Source organism: Charadrius vociferus, unplaced genomic scaffold, assembly GCF_000708025.1.
Source record: "Charadrius vociferus isolate BGI_N301 unplaced genomic scaffold, ASM70802v2 scaffold136, whole genome shotgun sequence".
NCBI classification, from domain to species: domain Eukaryota; kingdom Metazoa; phylum Chordata; class Aves; order Charadriiformes; family Charadriidae; genus Charadrius; species Charadrius vociferus.
In genome coordinates, this window is record NW_009648960.1 from 1,849,431 (window position 1) to 1,872,252 (window position 22,822).

Below are 22,822 nucleotides of genomic sequence, written 5' to 3' on the forward strand. Positions count from 1 at the left end.
TGCCGGCAGGCGAGCGGAGCTGCCGCTGGCGCCGTGGCCGTAAGGCCGCGTGTGTTAAAACTGCCGCGTTTCTCCTTCCTCTGCCCACAGCGCCGGCGTCCTGCGGGAGCCCGTGTCCCTGGGGCAGTGCGAGCACGTCTTCTGCCTGTAAGTAGCGTGGTGCCGCGGGGCTCGGCCGCCCCGCCGCCCTCGCCGGGCCACCGGCGCTGTGATGGGCCCTCCGAGGTCGCCGTCCTCCTTGCTGCCGCGCTTTGGAGCAAGGGCTGGCGCCTTAGGGAGGTGGGCACCGGTGGTGCTTTCCGGCTGGGGAGAGGAAAGCGGGTGCTGCTGTCCCCCAGTAGGTCCAGCTCACTGCTCTGGGGCGGGTGTGTGGCTTGCTAGAGCGAAGGCCTGGCTTTGTGAGTGCTGGGTAGACTTCAGGGTGTTGGCCAGGTGTAAAATGAACACTCAGTCTGATGGGGGGTGGTGGTGGTGTCCAGTTGTGGGGTTGGAGAAGAAAACAGTTTCCAGTTCTTACTGTCGTCTCCCAACTCTTTCCTCTTCCTTCAAAACAAACTAAGAGCAGCCTGGAAAGATGCATCCTATTTCCAAGGGGGCTTTGCTCTGCTTGAGAGGGTTGGGTGCTGCTTGTCATCGTTTTGGCTTTCTGCTATGCTAATGCATTTGCTCCTTCAGATCTGCCACTGTATCTGTTCCTGTATTCGTGTCCATCCGAACGTGTTGGGATAGCATGAGCGCCTCTGTTTATAGCTTGTCAAATAATCTGTGTTAAGTTAGAAACATCCTACTAATGAAGCTGGTCTGAGGCGGTGTTAGTTACTTGGCCTGTCTTAGGACAACTCACTGCACTGTTGGTACAGGCAGAGTCTTAAATGTTCCTGCCCTAGAACCTGATTTGTGGAAGGTGGTGGAGGCTGTCCTGTATGTCACTGCTCTTCATGGCATACAAATGCAAACACAGGCAGTTAAAGTCGGTCATATATCTTAAAGAGTTTATCTGCACAGCACAGATGTGAGCTGTCTAGGAAAATCCTGTGCTTGTTACAGTGGAGAGGATAGGCACTTTCTAGCCTCTGCTTGTAAGCCAGTCTAGATATTCAGCTTCACCTCTTGTTAGTACTGCAGTCACTATGTCAATAAAAGCAGAGGAAAACCCTCCGTCCCTCCTGGGTGTGTATTTAATTCCTGTCTTCAGCTGCACCTTTCTAATGGGAGCTTAAAGTGTTGAAGGCCTGAAGAGTAAAATACCAGCTAAAAGATTTCCTTGCTTTTTAAGAAGTAACGGATTATGGGACAGATGCCCTCAGCATCTCTTCCACCCAGTATGGATGTATTAAAAGATGTACATGTGACTTATTATCCAGACATGTTTGTTTTTTTTTCCCAGCTTTGACCATGAATTGCTGTATCCTGAATTGCTGAATTCTGCTGTCTGAAGCAAATTTTTTGTTACTTGTTCTATTTTTATTACATGTGCACAGATTACTTCGTAAAATAACCCCCAGAAGCTTGTAGGAGTTATTTGTAAATATCATAGAATAGTTAGAGTTGGAAGGGATCTTAAAGATCATCTGCCATGGGCAGGGACACCTCCCACCAGACCAGGTTGCTCAAAGCCCCATCCAGCCTGGCCTTGAACACCTCCAGGGATGGGGCATCCATGACGTCTCTGGGCAACCTGTTCCAGTGCCTCACCACCCTCGTAGTAAAAAATTTCTTCCTAATATTTAACCTAAATCTACCCTCTTTCAGTTTAAAACCATTACCCCTAATCCTATTGCTACACTCCCTGGTAAAAAGTCCCTCTCCACCTTTCCTGTAGGCCCCCTTTATGTAAGGTCTCCCCGGAGCCTTCTCCTCTCCGGGCTGAATATGTTTGTACCTATCTAATAAAATGTTGGGGGTTTTTTTTGTTTTGTTTCAGGGTTGTTTTTTTTTTTCTTCTCAGGTGTAGTGTAGATTGCTGAAGGCTAGCGTAAGGGTGACTTAATAAACATAATTGTTTAGTTGTCAGGCATCTAAGACTTTGTGGTTTTATTTTGGATAAATGTAGTGTATTCTAGGTGGTAGATTTCAAATGTACTGTTTGTTGAAGTGTTGTTTTTTTTAAGAAACATTTTCAAGACATAAGGATATGGTGCGTTTTGCATTGATGAGGCTGGAAAGAATAGTCAATAGGAGTCTTAAGCATTCATTAGCAGCTACTTCTTACTCCAGAAAAAGAGTTTATTTGCTATTACCCAACTTATTGTTATATCTGATCTTTTCTCCTTTGTGTGCCTGGACTTTTAGTCGTCAATTTAATGTGTACTTTGATGACTGAGTCTTGGATAGTGGCTATTTTTTTTAATAAAACTAAGGAAATTTAGATTAAGTTGTTTACATGCAAATTTGGTGGGGCATGGATTGAATCTGCAGTATTCTGACATGAACTGATTCTCATCCATTGCCAAGACGGACATTTATTAATATACCTGGGAAGGAGTGAGGTGAATGGCTGGAGCTGGCTGCAATGTACTGCAATAATCAGGTCACACATAATGTCATGGGTCCTCCCTCAGCATGGGTTTTATTAGGGCAGGGACATTTACTAAGATCAGTTTCTGCAGTTTTGCCTGAGTAACTCTACTAAGTTAGTTATAGTTAATAGATAATGACTGTAAAAACCCAACAGCTAGAAGTAATTCAGAAATGTCATGGTATAAAAGTCATTCTGCATTTCCTTTGCACTACCTTTTACAGATGTGGGAGACCTGAGGCCAACTTTCCGAGAGAACAAGACCTGATGGTTCTTATCTTTGCTCCAAGTGATTTGTCACTGTCATCGAGAATATGTCAGAGCCAAGAACTGTAGTTCAGTCTCCCGATCATAGCAGTGTCTCAACTGTGAGGTCCTTTACTCGCTCAGAGCAGGCTGTTAAAAGCACAAAACACACCTAGCAGCAATTTTTACATACCAAATTTCGTGCCTTGGAACTACCTGAAGGCATGATACTTGTGTGGTGTTTGAGGGAGAGATGCCAGTGCAGAGAACAGATCTGAAAATAACTCTCCTCTTCAGGAAGGTGGTGGTAGCTATTCTTCTGGTATTGTTAACTAATGTGCTGCTAGTTTTGGGGTGTATGACTGCAGCTTCCAAGCTGAATATACGTTTAGAGTATAGGTGCATAGACTTTGATCTTCCTCTCCAGGTAGTGCTGCCTTGGTATTACTGACATTCTGTTCCTCTGAATGTTTAACATGATCTGCTCGCATTTAATTTTATACCTTTGGCTAGAATTGTGTGTGCTACGTGGTTGTAAGGTAACAAAGAATTTTTAAATTAATTCAGTCGTGAATATGTGAAATTCTAACATATATTTAATAGGATAGGTTGTAATTTGAGAAGTAACAATGTCCCTTGAATGTTGCAGTTCAGATAGCAAATCATAAGGTCATCTCACTGGACTAATCAAATGAAGAAAGATTTTAGGCTCGTATAGGGAAAGTAGAAGTACTAAGAAGTTACAAGTCTTAAATGACCTTTACTAAGTAAATCTGTTCCCACGTCACACCCCACCTTGATCATCTCCTGACATAAGTGCTCTGAAAGAGAAAAGTGATGGAATACTCTGAATACCTGCAGATCCTCATGGGAATTCTGACAGAAAAAGTGTTCAGACAGGTGAAACTTCACAATATCAAGAACATTTTAAGTAGGAAAAACTGAAAATGATAGTTTACTATGGGGTGGCTTTCTGTCATCTTTAAAAATGAAGGCTGCAGAAGAATAGCCCTATCTTTAGCTGAGGTGTAAAAGAACATGGAGTTTTAACTGTTTGAGCCTAATTGTTATCTGGAGACAAACAGCAACGGAGCTTTAGCATACCTTGGAAGTTTGGATCAGCTTGTGAGTCTGTGGGAGTCCCAAGATACCCCGTCTTTCATGACTGTCCTGACAAGGCTTTGGTCTTGGCTTGCTTAATTATGGCTTCTCACTTTCCATGATAAATATGTCCTCTCCTGCATTTGTGACTAACTCATGTGAGCTTTGCAATAGCTGTTTGTCAGTGCTGAAATAAGAGATTCTTGCTGAACATTTGACTCTGAAAAGGTTGATAGCGAGCACAGTAGATAACTTATGCTGGATAATGGATTTTTACATTTGACTTTTCCAGATCTTGCGTGAGTGACTGTGTTGGCACAGAATGCCCAGTTTGCCACGTGCCAGCCTGGGTGCAAGATGCTCAGATAAACCGGCAACTAGATAACATGATTCAGCTTTGCAGCAAACTGCGGCATCTGCTGGGTGCGGACACCTCAGGTAAGAGCAAACCTGGGTCTCTGACAGCCATTGAATCCAGACCGCTCCGTTTCATTTCATGGGCTTTATAGACAATGAGCCGTGCAGCCCTGTTTAAGATTCTGAAAGGCTGTTCCGAATCATGTTTGGAAAATTTGATTTGAAGAGAACTGTCTGTATGGATTGCTCGTTCTTTGAATCTGTTTTACTAAGAAATCTGCATGAGCGGGTTGGTTCATAATTCATTAGAATCTGTCTTCCAAAATTAGATGAAAGTGAGATACATTCCCAGGTCACGTGGCAGTTAGTTGCATGAATCAGGGGCACAAGTTGTCATTTTTTGTGCTCTTAGGAGAGCACAACTGTGTAATATTCTGCAGTGCACACTTTAGAGAGACCCTGTTAAAGGATAAATGCATATATTCTCTTGCCTCTTGTGTATTTGTGCACTGGGGTGTGCATGCTGTCCCAGTAATTTTCAGTTTAGGGTTTTTGCACAGGGAAAAAAATATCTGTGTTCTTTGCCTAAAAGGGGGAGGGGGTAAGTCTTAACTCATTTATTTTCTGGTCCCTAACAATCAAAACAAGTTTGCTACAGTGGAATTTAGTCATTGCTGACTGTGCTAGAAGATTACAGAGGTCGTACTCAAGGAATTCATCTCTTTATCAAATTTTAGGCTGATTGTCAAAGTAGGAAAAAATGAAGTGAAATGAGCATAGGTGAGCGTATGCCTCTTCAGCAAGCCCAGAGAGGAGCATTTATGTAATACCAAGTTTTAGAAAACATTCATTTAGCTGTCAGATATAGAAAAGGTAATTCTTCCTTCATTGTTGCTTCCTAATATGTTTGTCTAAATTAAAGATTCTTTTTCTAAGTCTAATCCCATCGGCACCTTTGTGTTCATTTATGGGGTAGCTCTTCAGTGTCATCAAAACCACACTGAAGTGAGAAGGCTGGAAGCTTATGTCCAACTGTAAGGGAATACATTTTGTATAGATATAAAATCCTATGGTGATAAAATCTTCTGGAGCCTAGAAAATGGTGGCTTAAATAGGGTTTCAGGGAAACATTTTAAGTGGTGAAGGCTTTTAAAAACATAGTTGGAGGAGAATCTCTGAGAGGAGCTATTTGTGATGCTGTAAATAAAGCATTTAAAATACAACATGGCAGTATTATTGATACTGTTTAGACATTTTAGAGAACTCTTACAGATGGATTAACTCTTAAAAATTAGTCTGATATTTAACTTTACTACAAGTTGGATAATACATTTAATCTCATAGTTTTTTCTGAAGTAAAGTTTGCATGGTGTGGCTAAACCACAGAAGAAAATGAGGTGGTTTTTATCATTCCTTTTCTGACTTAAAAGCAGACACAAAATTGAAGTTTACAAGAGCGTTTTATTTGGAGCTAAGGTTATGAACTGATGTGGGAGATTGCTTTCCATCACTTGTAGTCTTTGCCCTGTGCTAATGATTAATGGCCTTTTGAATATTTCATACTGAGGTTGAGGGAAAAACGTCATGAGTTGGTGGTAGTTCACTGTCAGGAATGTTTTGGATACATAAGTAAATGAGTACATCTCTAACAACAGGCAATTATGTGTTGTACTATGGCAAATCACAGGATGCTGTAGCTTTAGAGCTAGATTTTAGAACTAGATGCTGTAGATTTTGAGGCGAATCCTTTATGACGTTTTGTCAGTTATCTCTGGCAAATCGTCCCATAGATGTATGTCTTGAACTAATGTATGCAAACTGAAATATGCTTGAATTTGAGAATTGGGGCCTTTCTTATCAAGGAGTTGCTTTCATGTTCTTGTGGCACTGTATTTCTGCCACTTTCCTGACAAGAATATATTCTTTTGTTTTTTGTTAGAAGGTCAGAAATTGTATTTTATGTTCCAGTAAAGGAAACGGACCGAAAAAATCAATCTTTCTGTAGAGAAAAAGAAGAGAAGTAATTGAAAAAGGAATCTTTCCATGTATTTGTTTTGTCTTTTGCATATTTGTTTTCTCTGCCTTGTTTTGAGACAATTGTGGCTTGTCTCAAGGATTCTGTTTGAGATCCTTGTTAACACTGAAGTTTCTAATGCAAATGCATCATATTACCCATTTTTTAACCTTGGGCAGACCTAGTGAACACAGTAAGTTGTGTGTATTGTCTTTAAAAATGCACAGAACTACTATGACTGAAAAGGATAGGGTTAAACTCACGTGTTAGGTAGTTCAAGTATAAAAATCCTTGTACCCCCAGGTTTGACGGTGGATATGAGGGGGATCTCACTTTGTACTCTACTGGGATAAGGATAGTTTTTTGCCAAACTATGCCTGTGTTTTAAGAAGCAACACCAAGTAATTCAGGAAAGACTGCACAAACCAGCTAATGTTTTCCTTTTAAATTCAAGGGAAGCACAGCAAATGACACTACAGAATAGTACTGGGAGAACTGAAGGGGAATTGGCAAACAACAAACCTGAAATTATCTACAAAACACAAGCTATAGGGAGCAAATGCTGTCTCAAAACTAACTTACTTGTTAAGAGTTGTTACAACCTCAGTCTGTGGCAAGGTGAGGAGAGCTATCTGGCCTTTTTGCTGCCTAGTGTTGTACCTTTACAAGGGTAATGGGAAGCTATCTGGCTGGCAGGCTTTGTAGATGGGATGTCTGCAACCTCAAAATCTTTAGCTATAATGTTGCAGAGTCCGGGACATCTTGAGAATTGGAATTGATGGGATGACAGGCTTCATAGGTGGGTAATAAATACGAACTTGTTGAGTCATGGACATAGTGTATATAGTATACTAGAGATGAAGAAGGTTGATTTACAATAATGACTTTGAAAGTGAATTTCTAAATACTTCAGCAGATTTTTCTGTTATGTTCTTTAAAAAGAAGAGATTGAGGTAAATGTTTGCAACAACTATTTATAGATGATTTTACCTTATTCTTTGTGGCATAATCTGCTTTGCTCTAACAGTCAAAAAGAAAGCCTTTCTCTCCCCTTTTCATACAGAGCTAGACTTTGCAGGTGTTGGTCAGAGCTTCCTAAGCAAATGTTGATGCTGGTGGACAGTAAGAGAGATTAACTTTTGATTAGCCTTTATAGTATCATAATTTAGTTTCGCATTTACTGATGTGGAGGGAAAGACGTTGAGCTCCTATTGTAACAGATTACATTGCATTTCATGTATGCTATGACATTTTTCATAATAGCTAAAGATGAGTTTCTGAATAGCTGGAATTTCTCCCTTTTTCCCCCCGTGTTGAATACTTAACTTGCAAAATAATCATTCTTCAGCGAAGGCACTAATGTTGCACAGATGGTACCAAAGCACTTCCCTTTGATTTTTAATAAGGGACTAGTTTGTCAAAGAGATTTCTCAACTTCTGTTCTGAAACCCATAATAGAGAATAATTTGAAAGGCACACAATGTGCATCATTATATTCCTTTGATGCAGATTAATGATAGCTAAACCACATTTTCTAATTGCTCCTTTTTTTTTTTTCGGCTCTAGTCTGTTATTGCACTACAGCAGAACTTGGAGATGTAGCTCTCTAGTTGCAAGGCACTGCGTATCTCTTAATATTTTTGTCTACTCTCAACCCTTTTAACACTTAAGAAATGAAACTCTATTAAACGTCAGCATTAAGAAACTTGTGCTTATTATGTGCAAATAAATCTAATTTAGAAAGAATTCAGTTAATATATTGTGTATATGAATGTTATGTTTAATAGGTGATGGAGAGTAAATTTACAACATTTATTATAGGCTGATTCAAATACTGTTATTGTGGATAGTCTTTACACTATTGTAAATGCTTAAAATCTAGAATTAGTAAGGCATGCTTTATTAAGTTTTGGGAGGATACTTCTTACGTATTAGAAAGACAATTAAATCTTAATCGTACACAGTAATTTTTTCATTCCTGTTGAGATGCAAGCTCTGACTTCCAACTTGGAGACAGCAAAAAATTCCTTTGGATCGATCTTTCTTTGAGCAGTTTTCTCCAAAGGTAGTTTAATTGAATGCACTTAGCTACCAGGTATTGCCCTCTTTATATAAATTAACATTTACATATTAAACCGTAAGATTTTCCTTTCAGTTCCTTAGCATCGTGTCTCTACGCGCTTTCTCTCTCCCTCTCACAGCTCTAGGTCCATCAAAGAATTAGATTTTCAGGGAGGGTTGATTGGCTATTTGTCCTTATCACTTCCACTCTCTACCTTGTACTCTTTGGAAATGGAGGAAAGGGGCGGCAGAGTCTAAGAATAATGTTTTTTGCAGATGATCTGCAGAATTGTTCAGGTCAAGTTGATGTTAGCTACACAGTGTTCTGAAGGATGGAGTTATTGAAGAATCGCTGAGAGACTACACACACTCTGGCAGAAATTGCTGTTTCCTCCCCAGTAGGCTATGGAGATGCCCTGGGTGTGGGTGGCTGGTCTCTCAATGTGACAGATCTCTTTAACAGTAGGCATGGCCTTATAATCACGGTCTGCGAGTGCCTCCCTGTCCTAAAACACGCAACATACTTTTTTACACCTGAAGTAGTTGCACGTGAGTCAACACAATCCTGGGAAAGTATTTATTTGGTGTATTTTCAGCAGGTTTTTAATAACCTGACTAGTAAGTCTCTGCTGACCAACCAGTAATGAGCAGATCAGTTTAAGAACTCTCGTGGTTTATTTTTCACAAGCTTTCTTGCTGCCAGAAGTAGTATATACATAGCTTCCAGTGTAAATACTTAATTGTGTTATGCTGCTTTAGATCCCACTTCTGAAGGACAGTGCCTTTGATTGAATTTGTCACTTGGAATTCAAAGTCTTATTGTGCTATACACATCAAAAAGAATTCTGGACATCACAAAATTGTCACACAAATTACTTTTGCAAGCTGATTTTATTCTTTTTACTTGGAGATGACTGATAGTTCTAGCAAGGTAAATATTTTAGAAGGAAATCTGCTAGTTGTGTAAACAGCAAAGGCAAGACAAGTAAATAGTAACTGTTTTATATTTTGCATCTGTTTGCAATCAAGCTCTTCCTTTTTTTAGATGTTTTTGTCAGAATGAAATTGGATATGATATCTTTCTGAAGGCTAGCTAGTTATGAGATTTCAGTGTCAATTTCTGTGCTTTTTTTCCTATTTGCACCAAGCTCAGCCCTACAGGAAAACCAAATAGCTGCAGCTTTGTACTTGATGATTGTCTTTAGATACCTAAATGATTGATTAGCTAGCCTCAAGCTCTAAAGACACTTTTGGTCTGATGCCTTACACATTACTCCAGCTAAATCTCTTAATATCTAGCATATTTTAATTCAAGGGGTAAGTAGGGTAATTTAGATCAAGATTGGGGAAACATTTAACTTTACAATATTGCTTTAAAAGAAAACTGCAAATGTCTATTTTGGTGTTGAATTACTAGCTATATATACAGTTCTGGTTTAAGTGACATTTTAGACTTCTTTTTTTTGTGGCTGAGGGATTGCGGCTAGTTTGTCTGCTGTCTGTGAGTTTATCCCACCTTGCTGTGGAAAACAGGCTATTGTTACTAACACCAAAATAGAATAGAAAATTAATGCACTGAAGTGAAAGTAATACATTGTTACAGTGAGGTCTGTCTTTCACTTTTAATAATCAAGACTTTTTATAGTTTATTTCAAGAGTGTTTAAAAAAACCCTGCTAATCTTGGTCTTAGTTCTGTTTAAAAATAATAATAGCCATACCCTGCTTGCCTTGCTAGGCAAAATTAATTTTGGTTTTGTGATTGATTGCTATAAATCACCAAGACACTTGTGAATGGTAGTTTAGTCCCTGAGGTTGGAGGCAACAGAGAGAATGAGTTGTGCATTTACTTTGGAGGACTTGTCCAAGTAACCTAGAATAACTTAGTTTCCAAGAAGGAATCTGTAAAAAAAATCTGATATAATTCTTTTGCACTGAAAGAGTCATTGTCAAATAAAATTATTGTCTTAACTTAGAGGTCACTTTATGCTCCCTAATTGATTCTTAAGCCATGAGGACACCATTTATAGTCCTTGTTCTTAACTGTGATTTCATGCATTGGGAGTACAGGATATTCCTCTGTCATCTTGGTTATTGATTTGTAATATGCTGCACCATGTCACTTATAAAATTGCTCCACTGCATATTTTTAAAGAAATGTTTGAGATCATCAAAATATGTAGCTTCTTTGGAATTATTTACTACCAAGGGGTAAAGGATCAAATGACAGGACACAATTACTTACAGATTTTCCATATATTGCTCTGATTAATCTGCTGTATCTGTGGAATCAGTCAACATTTGTCAGGAGTGTTCAACATTCTTATAAGGATGTTATAAGATGTTATGAGGATGCTTACTTGCAGTTATTCTTCCTGTTCATCTTCACATGAACTGTAATATCTTTTTTAGAAAATTGATTCTATGCTCTTTTGTGTATGCACAGACTACTTTGTTAAGCCTTTTTCCAAGGAGAACTTGGTGAGAGAACCAGCTTCTCTCCTCTCTGTAATCTGGTCAGAAGTCTTCTGTGCACGTGCTGCGTTGTGAACCCAGCCTATTGAGGAAATTTCTCTACCAGGGTGCTCACTTGCCTAATGGATAGCTTTAGTTGTACTGGAATCCCTGAACTCCAGTGTGGTGTGTGACCTTCCAGGTTGTTTTAAAGCCATTACTTGTGTCTCTTTAGAAGAAATGGAGGCACTCAGGTTGTATTTAGTAACACTTCATCAGGTATTACAGTTGTTATTCTGATCTTTTTTCTTTGCGATGTTCTAATGAAGAGTACTCTATAAATTATTTCTCCTCTTCCCTGATGCACTTAGATTCCACGGAAGATATGTCCACACCAGCAGACTCAGACTCTAGAAAAAAGAATAAGAAGGAAGAGATAAAAATGTGGTTCAGCCCAAGAAGTAGGAAGATTCGATGCATCCTGAACAAGAGTCAGCCTGAGACTAAAAGCCATGACCTTTGTCAAGACACGTCTTCAATTTATGATTTCTTTCCTTCCCCTCCTCATGAAAAGCCCTCCAAGCCAACAGAAAAGCCAACACAGAGACAGAGTAAGAAGATGAAGAAGAAATGTCTAGCAGACATTAACAAAGTGTGGAGCTTAGAGAAGCCTGAGCAACAAGGAGGAGTTGTGGAGAAGACTGATAAGGAAAAGCGTGTGACCATCTGCAGTCAACTGGTAGTCCTGTGCACTCCGGAACCAAATAGCCCTGAAGAGACGCTTCAGGAGTCTATAAAGGAAGCTGCCTCCAGCAAAACTGCAGAAAATGTGGAAATATTGCCCCAGGTAAAATCCTTAGAGAACAAAGGTAACAGTGAGGTTGCGTGTCCTGCGCAAGTCAGCAAGGAAAAAAGTTGTGCTACAGAGACATCACTGTCAATAGAAAATGAAACTACACCTTTAAAACGTGGAAGGGAGCAATCCAGACTTCCAGTTAATTCTCTTTCTAAAAGACCAAGAAGAACTGAGAGGAGTATTATTGGGAAGTCAGGCAGGCAAGCAGATTGCTTAGAGGAGTTACCTCAGGGTTGCCCCATCTCTCCAGCGACTGAACACAAGACACCAGTTCAGATTTCTTCCTCCGTATTGAAAGTCACTGACACTGTAATGAAGACGAGCAGCTCTGCAGTCTTTGAAGCAGTAGATAGTTCTTCACTTTCAAAATCTCCCTCTACACCGTCTACTTCTAAGAGTGGTAATCAAGTAGGAATAACACGCAGTCCTGTGTTGAAGTCCCCTGGTGGTAACACAATTGCCAGACGAAATTACAAAGGAGAGACTTTGCTCCATGTTGCTTCCATCAAGGTAGGACCATCATCTTCTAGTTCAACTTTAAACAGAGGTTTAAAAAGACAATGTTGTATTAAAAATATCCTGGAAACCAGTTACTTCAGTACATCCTGTTTCTGGGGGAGAAATCTCATTTTGTGGTCTTTTTCTTCTAGGTTTATTGTGGAGTTTCCAACCTGATTCTCTGATTTGATAAAGAAATTACTATTGGAATGATCAAAGATGGTTATACTTCAGAAACTCAATGTACTACAGTATCAGTTATACCTATGAGTTCTAGGAAGTGATAAGCATTCAAATGTTTTGGCCTTATGCGCCAGAAAGCTGTCTCTGTGATTTGTGATGAGGAGTTTAGCTAAGTATTTCAGATCTCACCGAGTGATCTTGATCAGTTTAACTTGACTTGGCAACTCAGCCAGGACAAGATCTGAATTACCTACATGAAGATAACTCTGTGCAACCTTAATTAAGGTTAACTGTTTCATAATCTTTGAGATCCTCCACCTGATGCAAGTGTTAGCTCAAGAGGAATGAAATGCCACACCCTGGGATTCCCATGCTGAGCTCTATGCTCTGAGCATGTTGTTCTCACAGATAGTGGAGAAAGGAGAATTAGGACAGAGTTGAGATGTTCTCAGTTGACTTCACTTTCATGTAGGATCAATGTTGTTCTTGGAAAGACAGCTGTCACTTATTTTGCTGTTAATGTCTTAGCCACTTGCTGCTGTGGTAGAACTTCATGGCTTTGCTCTTCGCAAGGGCTGGTCTTCCCTATTATTATGTGAAAGCTGCATGCAGGTAGGGTAAGCTGAATGTTTCCAGTCAAACTCATCAGATGCGCTAATATGGCAGCTGTCTTCTGAGAGGTCATTTCAAAGAGTTTGTAGTGTGGTAACTTAAATGTACTTTGTGCTAAATCATAATGTAGAAATACCGTGTGGTTAATAAACTGCCTATACTGGTTGAATTGATTCACCTGTAAGCATCCTGACATTTATTCAGCACTTCTATTTGTTGAGACAAAGGCTGTTCTTGACAAATAACTGTGCCCTGTTTCAAAGTCATTCTAATAAGCCACTACTGCTGCACGAGACCTTTTTAAATGGAAGCGGCAGCCGAGCTGAGTTGAGTTCAAATATCTTACTTGATGCCGTTGATATGGAATTAGGGAGGAGAAAATGAAACATTGTTCTCACAGGACTCGAGCTTTAAAGGATAGATCTCTTGTCGTAAGTCCTGTACATTCCTCTTTATTAAAGTACTGTTTACAAATTATCCTTCCATGATTTTCTAGGAATTTGTAAGGAATACTGTCATGACTGACTGGTTCTAAAAAAATTGATCTACCTGACAAGTTTTCACACAGCTGTGGTTTCCAGCAATGTCTGGTACTTCTTTGGAACACAAGTATTTAATCTAAGAAAACAGCATCTCTGCTGCTTATTGTGAGACTTGCTATAGACTAAATAAACAAGTTTGGATTATCCAAGTTCAGTGGTGTAGCTGGCACTGCTTGTTGGCATTGGTACGTCCCTCTCTGAGAGAGAGGGCTATTTCAGTGGGCTGAAAAGCTGAACTCCAGCTGTAGTGTAGGCGATGGAGTAGTCGTACACATGAATGCTGTTTTCAGTCCTGTGTGTGAATTCATTTTGGTGTTGTCTTTTAATGTTTATAATTATTGAGTTAAAATGGGAAGTTGCTTCTGTTCCTCATTAGTTCTGCTGTGGTTTTAATCTGTCAATTCCATTTGCGTTGAGGTGCTCATTAGTAAAGGCTTGTTTAACTAGGTAGGGCTTCAGGGTGATCCCAAAGTTACCACTGTTTTTTAAATGTAATTAAAATAAGGCAAGGAGAGTGGTCTTTTGGTTATGGTCGTAGTTCGCTTGCACGTCTTTGTTTCCAGCTACTAAACTTCCAATGCAAGTCTGAGAAAGTTGTTTTACCATCTCTGAACTTCAGTTTCTCATCTGTAGGAGGAGGTTATATAGATTATCTCCTTTTATTTGTAGTGTTTTTTCTTCTTGTTAAATCTTGTTTAATCATGGGTATATTAAGGCATTCCAAAGAAGTTGCTGCATCCCCTGGTAGCCAGTGATTTTAGGCACAGTTTCTAGTCCATGTCAAAGTGGATTATAGAATCATAGAATGGTTAGAGTTGGAAGGGACCTTAAAAATCATCTAGTTCCACCCCCCCCGCCATGGGCAGGGACACCTCCCACTACACCAAGTTGCTCAAAGCCCCATCCAGCCTGGCTGTGAACACCTCCAGGGCTGGAGCTTCCACAGTTTCTCTGGGCAACCTGTGCCAGTGCCTCACCACCCCCACAGAGCATAGTAGAGGGGCAGAATCACCTCCCTTGACCTGCTGGCCGTGCTTCTTCTGATGCAGCCCAGGCCTTCTGTGCTGCGAGCACATGTTGCCAGCTCATGTTGAGCTTCTCATCAACCAACACCCCCAAGTCCTTCTCAAGGCTACTCTTGATCTGTTCTCCACCTAGCCAGTATTTGTGCTTGGGATTGCCCTGACCCACGTGCAGGACCTTATACTTGGCCTTGTTGAACTTCATGAGGTTTGCACAGGCCCACTTCTCCAGCCTGTCCAGGTTCCTCTGGATGGCATCCCTTCACTCCAGTGTGTTGACTGCACCACACAGCTTGGTGTTCTTGGCAAACTTGCGGAGCGTGCACTCAATCCCACTGTCCATGTCACCAACAGAGATGTTAAACAGCACTGGTCCCAGCACCGACGCCTGAGGAACACCACTCATCACTGGTTGCCACTTGGACATTGAGCCATTGACCACAACTCTCTGAGTGTGGCCATCCAGACAGTACCTTATCCACCAAGTAGTCTTTTGGTCAAATCCATGTGTCTCCAATTTATAGAGAAGGATATTGTGTGGGACACTGTCAAATGTATTGCACAAGTCCAGGTAGATTATATCAGTTGCTCTTCCCTAATCCACCAACTGTAACGCTGTCGTAGAAAGCCACCAAGTTTGTCAGGCGTGATTTGCCCTTAGTGAAGCCATGTTGCCTGTCACTAATCACCTCCTTATTTTCCGTGTGCCTTAGCATGGTTTCCAGGAGGATCTGCTTCATGATCTTGCCAGGTACAGAAGTGAGACTGACCAGCCTGTAGTTCTGTGTGTCTTCCTTTTTTCCCTTTTTAAAAATGGGGGTTATGTTTCCCCTTTTCCAGTTGGTGGGAACTTTACCGAACTGCCACGACTTCTCAAATATGGATAGTGGCTTGGCAACTACATCCATTGGTTCCCTCTGGACCCGGGGATGAATCTCACCAGGTTTATCGGACTTCTACCTCTTCAGGTTCTTTAGATGGTCTTGGACCTGATCTTCTCCTACAGCGAGCGTTTCTTCATTCTCCCAGTCCCTGCCTTTGCCTTCTGCAACTTGGGCAGTGTGCCTAGCCCTTGCAGGTAAAGATCGAGGCAAAAAAGTCTTTGAATACCTCAGCCTTGTGACCAGGTCTCCCATTTCTTCTGGAGAGGGCCCACATTTTCCCTGGTCTTCCTTTTGTCACTGTTATACCTATAGAAGCGTTTCTTGTTGCCTTTAACATCCCTCGCCAGATTTAATTCTATTTGGGCTCTAGCTTTCCTAACCTGATCCCTGGCTGCTCAGACAATTTCTATGTATACCTCCCAGACTACCTGTCCTTACTTCCACCCTCTGTAGGCTTCCTTTTTGAGTTTGAGATAGTCCAGGAGCTCCTCGTTCATCCATGCAGGCCTCCTGGTGTTTTTGCCTGACTTTCTCTTTGTTGAGATGCATCACTCCTGTGCTTGGAAGAGGTGATTCTTGAATATTAACCAGCTTTCTTGGGCCCCTCTTCCCTCCAGGGCTTTATCCCATGGTACTCTGCCAAGCAGAGGCCAAAATGTGCTCTTCTGAAGTCCAGGGTAGTGAGCTTACTGCGCGCCTTCCTTACTGCCCTAAGGATCTTGAACTCCATCTCATAAAGACTAAGTTGTTCAAGCCAGCATGATGTGAGGACTTGGTCTTTCTAAAGAACTGTTGGTCATGGGCTTTGGTAACATTTTACTTTGTGAAGCAGTGAATGAGAAATAGTAGTGATTAATTGCTATGAATCTGCGGGGGATGTGTGGCAATTTCAAGAAAACATTTTTTTGCGTGCAGGTATCTTTCCTATAGCCTGTATGTTTCTAGATCACTCTTCTAAGTTGTAGGAGCCCTGCTATGGAACTGATATATGTGTTTTCTCAAAGAAACTGATCTTGAAAATACTAGGCTTTATTCTGTATGTATATTCTCATTGTGTTGTGGGTTTGTGTTTGGTTTTGTTTTTTTTTTTTTTTTTTTTTTTTTTTTTTTTTTTTTTTTTTTTCAAAATAGCCCTGTCATTTTCCCTGTTTCTGGAAGAAGTATTTCTCTTCCAGTTTTGTATTATAGGTGATTTTTTTTCTTGTTCTTTCCACAGCTAGTTATGTTTTTCCATGTGTGTAATGGGAAACAGACTTGTAGCTGCCACCCTCCCTGCTCCAAGTGAAATAAAGTCTAATTCTCTGGGACTTCATTAATTATAAAAATAAATCTGTATTATTTTCATTAGCTGTTAGGGTCTAATACCCTGAATTTAATTAAAGCTAATTGAGTTCTCCCTTTTTTTCTTATTTAAAAGATATAATAAACAACATTATCAGGCATTAAAATTAAGTGTATTGTGCTGTTTCAAATGATTCTGAGGAATTGTCCCCATTTAAAACTACTAGTTATTAACTTACTGAAATCAAAAAAGGTTCTAGTGTGGATGAACTTAATGCTGATTTAAACTAATAAATTAAAATAAATGTGACTCTTCCCATAACAAAGAGCAGTCATGTTTATCTTCCTCCATAGCCATTAAAGGTAAAACTTCCAATTAGTTAAAATACAAAACGTGACCTGCTGCACTCCTAGTATTTTAAACTGGTGGGATATTGCCCAATCAACAGCGTTTCCACATAGGATTTTTTTTTACAGTAAAATGACAAGTTGTTCACAGGACTAGCTCTTATGTGGCAATTAAAAATGCAACAGACTACTAGTTAATGAGTTAGTACATAGTCTTAAATCTATTATGGAGGGGAAAAAAAAAAAAGTTTCTTGGAACAGTATTTCAGGTCTTGGTTGTGCCTCTGTTTCTTCTCCATTGACAAGGGAGATGATGGGGCAGTTCACAGTGTGGAATAGCTGCTGGTGTGGATTCCAGGAAGAGGAATAGTGAACTGCAGCGCAGTAGGATAACAGAGGACCATGGCAACAGCCGCAGTGCTACAAAGGAGTGGATGGGAGGTAGCTGGGAGAAGGTTTTGATTTATTTTTTTTATGCTTCAAGTTAGAAGCAAGTAGAGAATCATCCCTGTTCTGAGGAAAGAAGAAAATGCATTTATGCAGAGCATCTAGTTAGTATAAAGAAAGAGAGAAGGAGCATTGGGGCCAGTTTTGGTTACCTCCTGTTCCAGGGACCCTTTAGTTTTGACAGCTGACCAGGAGGGACTTCATAAAGGTTTCACCCATGACTAGCCTGCGGTGCTGGACTCTTCACGTTCATTATACTTAACGCTGTAATAACTATCAGATAATTCCTTTGGAGCCTGTGAGACTGTTCCTCCTTTTTATTGCTTTGTTACCAGTTAATAATGCATTAGAAAGAAGAGTGAAAGAAGATTTTGTGGTTTTGTGAGCATGTGATGGCCAACATCGGAATACCTTTTAGATCTTTTCTTCAGCTGTCAGACCTAGTCAGCTGTGCAGTTGCTCGGTTTTGGTACCAGATGGGTATGTATCATGGTTGAGTGTTGGGTCACACGTGTACGTGAGAGGAACATCTTCCCTCCTGCCTTTCCTCTTGAGCCTTTAGGTACAGGAGGGGAGTTGTGCTGCTGTGCAGTTGGGCACTCCCAGCCTCCTCTGAGGAAAAAGCAGTGGGTGGACAGCATCATTGCTGCCAGTTGCTTCACAGTGAATGAATGCATCCGTTGTTCCAAGGTCTTTTTGTCTAGACCTCATGATTTTGTGTGGCAGGTGACTTAGCTGTGTGTGTAATTTCCATTTCGTTGGAGAAATGAGATCTGCTGGCAGAAACTAGCAGGATGACTCAGACGCAGGTATAGCACCTGAGACTGCTTTGAAGTTGTAGTTTGACATTGACTCTCTAATGTTAAAGCCAAGTGGTACAGGAATGGTAAGCAGCCTCCTGATTATGAGTGGTATCCAGCAGATAGCTTAAGACAAATATGAAGCAGTGTAATGGTTTTAAATGCAGAATTTAAGAATATGAAAATTGGCCATGAGTCAAAGCAATCAGTCTTCCCAAGTGCTGATTTGAAGACTTAGAAACAAACTGTCATTTCTTTTTCGCTAATGCTTGGTTGTTACTTCTCTTGTTTCTGAGATGGGTTAAACTTCTTTTTGTTAAGTTAAGCATAGCGACTTGTATGCTTGTTAGTTAATAAATGGTCTGCCGAGTACAGAATTAATTTGGAGAAATTCAAGGTGAGAAACCCACTGGTTCCTGGAAAGAGTTGCTTGGAGCATTCACTGTTACTATAAGCACTCTGTAATTCATATTTGCCCTCTTTGAGTTTTAAATGAGTTTTAAATAAACTAGTTTTCTCCCTCCCACCTCCTGCCATAACTTAAACAAGCAAATGTATTTGGGTTTGAAAGGGGTTTTTTTGTTTATTTGTTTGACCTAAAGATTGAAGTCACTTGGTTACCTTTGCAAATAAAGGGAGAAATGTTTGGTTGAAGTGGTACAGGTATTTAGCTTCATCTTTACGTACAGCCCTAATTCTTTGGATCTCTGTCTTTTGAACTGGTAGAATATGTTTTCATTAACTTAATAATTTAAATGTGACTTTTGTGTGGAAAACGTCTATAGTTAATGGAAATAGTAAAGGGTAAAATGGAGCCCTTCTCCCTATAAAATAGGGCTGAAAGGACACTTACAGTTCTTCTTAACCATCTGTCTGTATTAAAATCGTGACACAATTGACTTGGAAAAAAACAAACCAAAAAACCTTGTCTAAGCCAAGAGAGGATGTTTTTCTGGGCTTATGCCATCTGCGTCTGCAGGAACTAAATTCTCATTGGGAGGGAAGTGTTTGTAAAGCTGTGTAAATACCCTTCTCTGTGTAAGCTAATGCTGTCTTCTAGATCTGCCAACAGATGGCCCCAATGCCTTTCTTGCTTCCATGGTTTTCAGAGCTCCCTTAAGCTGTAGCAGAGGAAGAGCAAACCCATTGCATTATTGTGTTGTCACTGTACATAAGCTTTGTTATAAGCTGAAAATGTCCTTTGCTTTGTTTCTTCCAAACGGATAATTTTACATTCTGCAGTAGTTTCTGGCACTTCAGAAGCTGGTTGTAATCCTTCATTGATAATGAGATTTAAAAATAAACGCTTCCCTGTGAATTGTTAGTTAGCGTTTTTTTTACCTTGTGTTTGTCCTGTTCTCTGCTTCTGAACAAGTAGTGTCTCCAATTACGTTCCCACTCTGCTGTTGCTACAGACTGCTAAGACAAGCTGTGAGGGCCCATCGTCGTATCATCTGGTATGGTTGTCACTCCGTATTTGGGACTGGTGATTTTATGCTGGCATTGCTAGATAAAGGAAACTCAAGGGGCTAAATGTACAAAGTCTGTTTCAATACTGGTCAAAGCACAACTTTATGAAGCATGTTTGAATTAATAATCTCAAAGCAATAGGTGGGTATAGGTGTAATCTCTTCTGCTTTCTTACTTGTGGAGGAAAGACACATAGTATATAGATACTTGTGGCTTGGACTTGCCTGTACTAGGTGCTTTGTTGTTTAGAGTGGAGCGAAACATTTATTAACTTTTAAATGTGTGAGTAATTCCATCAACTCTGATAGAACTGGTCAATATGTTAACTTCACTTTTTTAACTTTTGGATCACTATTTAGGTGGTGATCCTCTTTCGGCGGAGGGGGCGGGGACTAACAAGTCTCTGCTAAGGATCTGCCTTGTGAGCCTCTGAGGGGACAAAAGGCATGTTCTCCCAGCTATGAACAATTGTGTTAACATCTCTTGTAATCCTGATTGACAGCATCCATCCAGTCATTGCATAGTACAACGGGCATGACAGCTTCACCTCCCTTTCTGTCGTTCTCATTGCTAGGTGCTGGTTGCAGGGAGCAGGTTCCATTTACAGCTGTGGTGATGACAATATTTTTCTTCTGTAAACAGCAAAATACCAATTTTCTAATTTTGACCTAGACCTGGATTTCATTCTGTGAATGTTGTCAGTATTGGTGTTCATACCAGCAACATTTCCTTTGATAAAGCTGCAGTAATTTTTTACAAATCAACATTCACGTAACTGTTCTGAAAAGCTGTGATACTACCTAATGCCCACACAAATTATTAACTATGCTTACTGCTTTAAAGGAGTACTCTTGAAATGTCAAACCCTTGCTCTACATATTTGCAAACCTAACTTTAAATGATAAGCTCACATCTCACTCATTATAGATAATTGTATCTTCTCGCTGTAGAAGAATATCTAATGCTGAGCACTGTGTTAGCTGCCTCTGAATAACTCTGCAGATTTGATGCGTTTCTATTACTTTGCAACAATAAAGTATTCTAACAGCAGTGTATTCTTTAATTGCTTTGAAAGGTAGCGTTTTGTTGGGACATCTAGGTTATTAATATAATGCATGAAACTTATCTCTGATGTGTTAATTTGCTTGACTGTTGTAAAGCCAATGATTCTCACCATTTTTTTGGTGAATTTTGAGTTGACAGTTGTTGGGTGCTGGATTCGTTTCTGCTGAGCAGTCTGTCTGAATTTTTTCTCTCACTAAAGAGTAAAGATTAAAGTTATTTTGTTTTTCCAAAGTGTTTCTTGATTAAAAAAAATGGGATTAACTTTATTTTTGTTGTATTTAAAGCTTAATTTAATGTTCTCTCACTTTTTCCAAAGTATACTGTGGAGTAACATTTAGGAATTCCTTGACTTGCCACTACTTAAGGGCACAGAACTTTCTGTATAACATGGATTAAACTTCTCTTTGCCCTTCCAGGTCCTAGTATTTATATATTGCAAGTTTGGCTAAGGGCTAGAGCTAGATACCGGTTTATAGATTAGTTTCTTCACTGTGGATCACAATGCCCTCATACAGGGAAAGTGCCAGCGGTCATCTTGATGTGCTTAGTTGCAGGGGAGATATCCTAGAAAACAAAACAACAAAAAAATCCCAACAAATAAAATTGGGACATTGGTGATTGGTGGCAAGCCATGCAGAAACTTGAGGTCTACTATGCTAGCTTAGCTTTTGAAAAGCTTGCAGTATTTAGGTAGTTTTGGTCATTAGATGACATTTGTCAGTCTCCTTCCCTGTTACCCCATCAGCTGAGAAATGGTGCATAACTGCTCCTAATCTGTAATTGTGCAGATAAATCATTGCTGTGGCCTGAGAGGTGGTACCTGATGCTGAGAGGTGTGGTACAGCCTGGCCACTTTAGTTGTGTACCTGCAGCTGTAGAGCATGCCTGGCATTGCAGCAAAAATTTTGGAACAGAATTCATGGCACCTCTTCCAGTAGGAGCAGACTTTTGCAATTGATACTCTGTAGTAACAAATGCCAGAAGCAGGAACTGGCTGAAATGGCGCAAAGTGAGTTTTAAGTACCAACACAGAATCATAGAGTAGTTTGGGTTGGAAGGGACCTTTAAAGGTCATCTAGTCCATCCTTCCCTGCAATAAGCAAGGAGCTCTTCAACTAGATCAGGTTGCTCAGAGGCCCGTCCAACGTGGCCTTGAATGTTTCCAGGGATGGGGTATCTACCACCTCTCTGGGCAACCTGTTCTAGTGTTTCACCACCCTCATTGTAAAACATTTCTTCTTTCTATCTAGTCTAAATCTATGCTCTCTTAGTTTAAAACCATTACCCCTTGTCCCATCACAACAGGCCCTTTTAAAAACTTTCATAGAATGGTTTAGGTTGGAAGGGATCTTGAAGATCATCTAGTTCTAACTCCCCTGCCATAGGTAGGGACACCTCCCACTAGACCTGGTTGCCCAGCTTTGTCCTCATCTTTCTTATAAGCCCCCTTTAAGTACTGGAAGGCTGCAATGCTGGGGGCGTGGATGGTGCTGTGGAAGGAGAAGGGGTTCAGAGTCGGTTTGGTTTTAGTCTCTTTGGGTTACTTTTCCCACCTGCTTTAGGACAACCTGCGCCACAGAGATTTCCTTGCCTCAGCTTCTGCAGGAGGCTTCTCCATGCCTATTTACAGCTGCATCTGTATATGATCCAATCTTATTACTAGCTTTCTCTCTTATACTTGCCTTTTAAGAATGTCAAAACCTCTGTCCAGTTGCTTCCTTCACCTTGTCTCTACTCAACCTTTTTCTTCCTCTCATAATCTCTGCATCAGTTTCCGCCCTTTTCCTCATACCTTTCCTTGCTTCCTTTTCCTCATACCTTTCCTTGCTTCCTTTTCCTCATACCTTTCCTTGCTTCCTTTTCCTCATACCTTTCCTTGCTTATAGTAAAAACTGAATATAGTCTTCCAAAAAGCAAATGAAAATAGAACAACTGTCAAAGAAAGTGTCACTGAGGTTCAACATGAGTAGTAATTGCAGTGTTAAATAAAACTCTCTTCCTTTTGACTTGTGGAAAGACAATTTATAGAAGCTTGTCAGGCTTATTAATGTGTTTCACCTATGTA

At 40.3% G+C, this 22,822-nt stretch overlaps 1 protein-coding gene across 1 annotated transcript in view; it reads left to right on the forward strand.

Moving 5' to 3' along the window:
- BARD1 (BRCA1 associated RING domain 1) overlaps positions 1-22,822 on the forward strand; it is a 57,483-nt gene that overhangs the window by 7,207 nt on the left and 27,454 nt on the right. Inside the window, exons 4-6 of the mRNA XM_009887596.1 lie at positions 91-147; positions 4,158-4,303; positions 11,121-12,115. Coding sequence (XP_009885898.1) covers positions 91-147; positions 4,158-4,303; positions 11,121-12,115 — 1,198 coding nt within the window. The remainder of the gene's footprint in view (positions 1-90; positions 148-4,157; positions 4,304-11,120; positions 12,116-22,822) is intronic.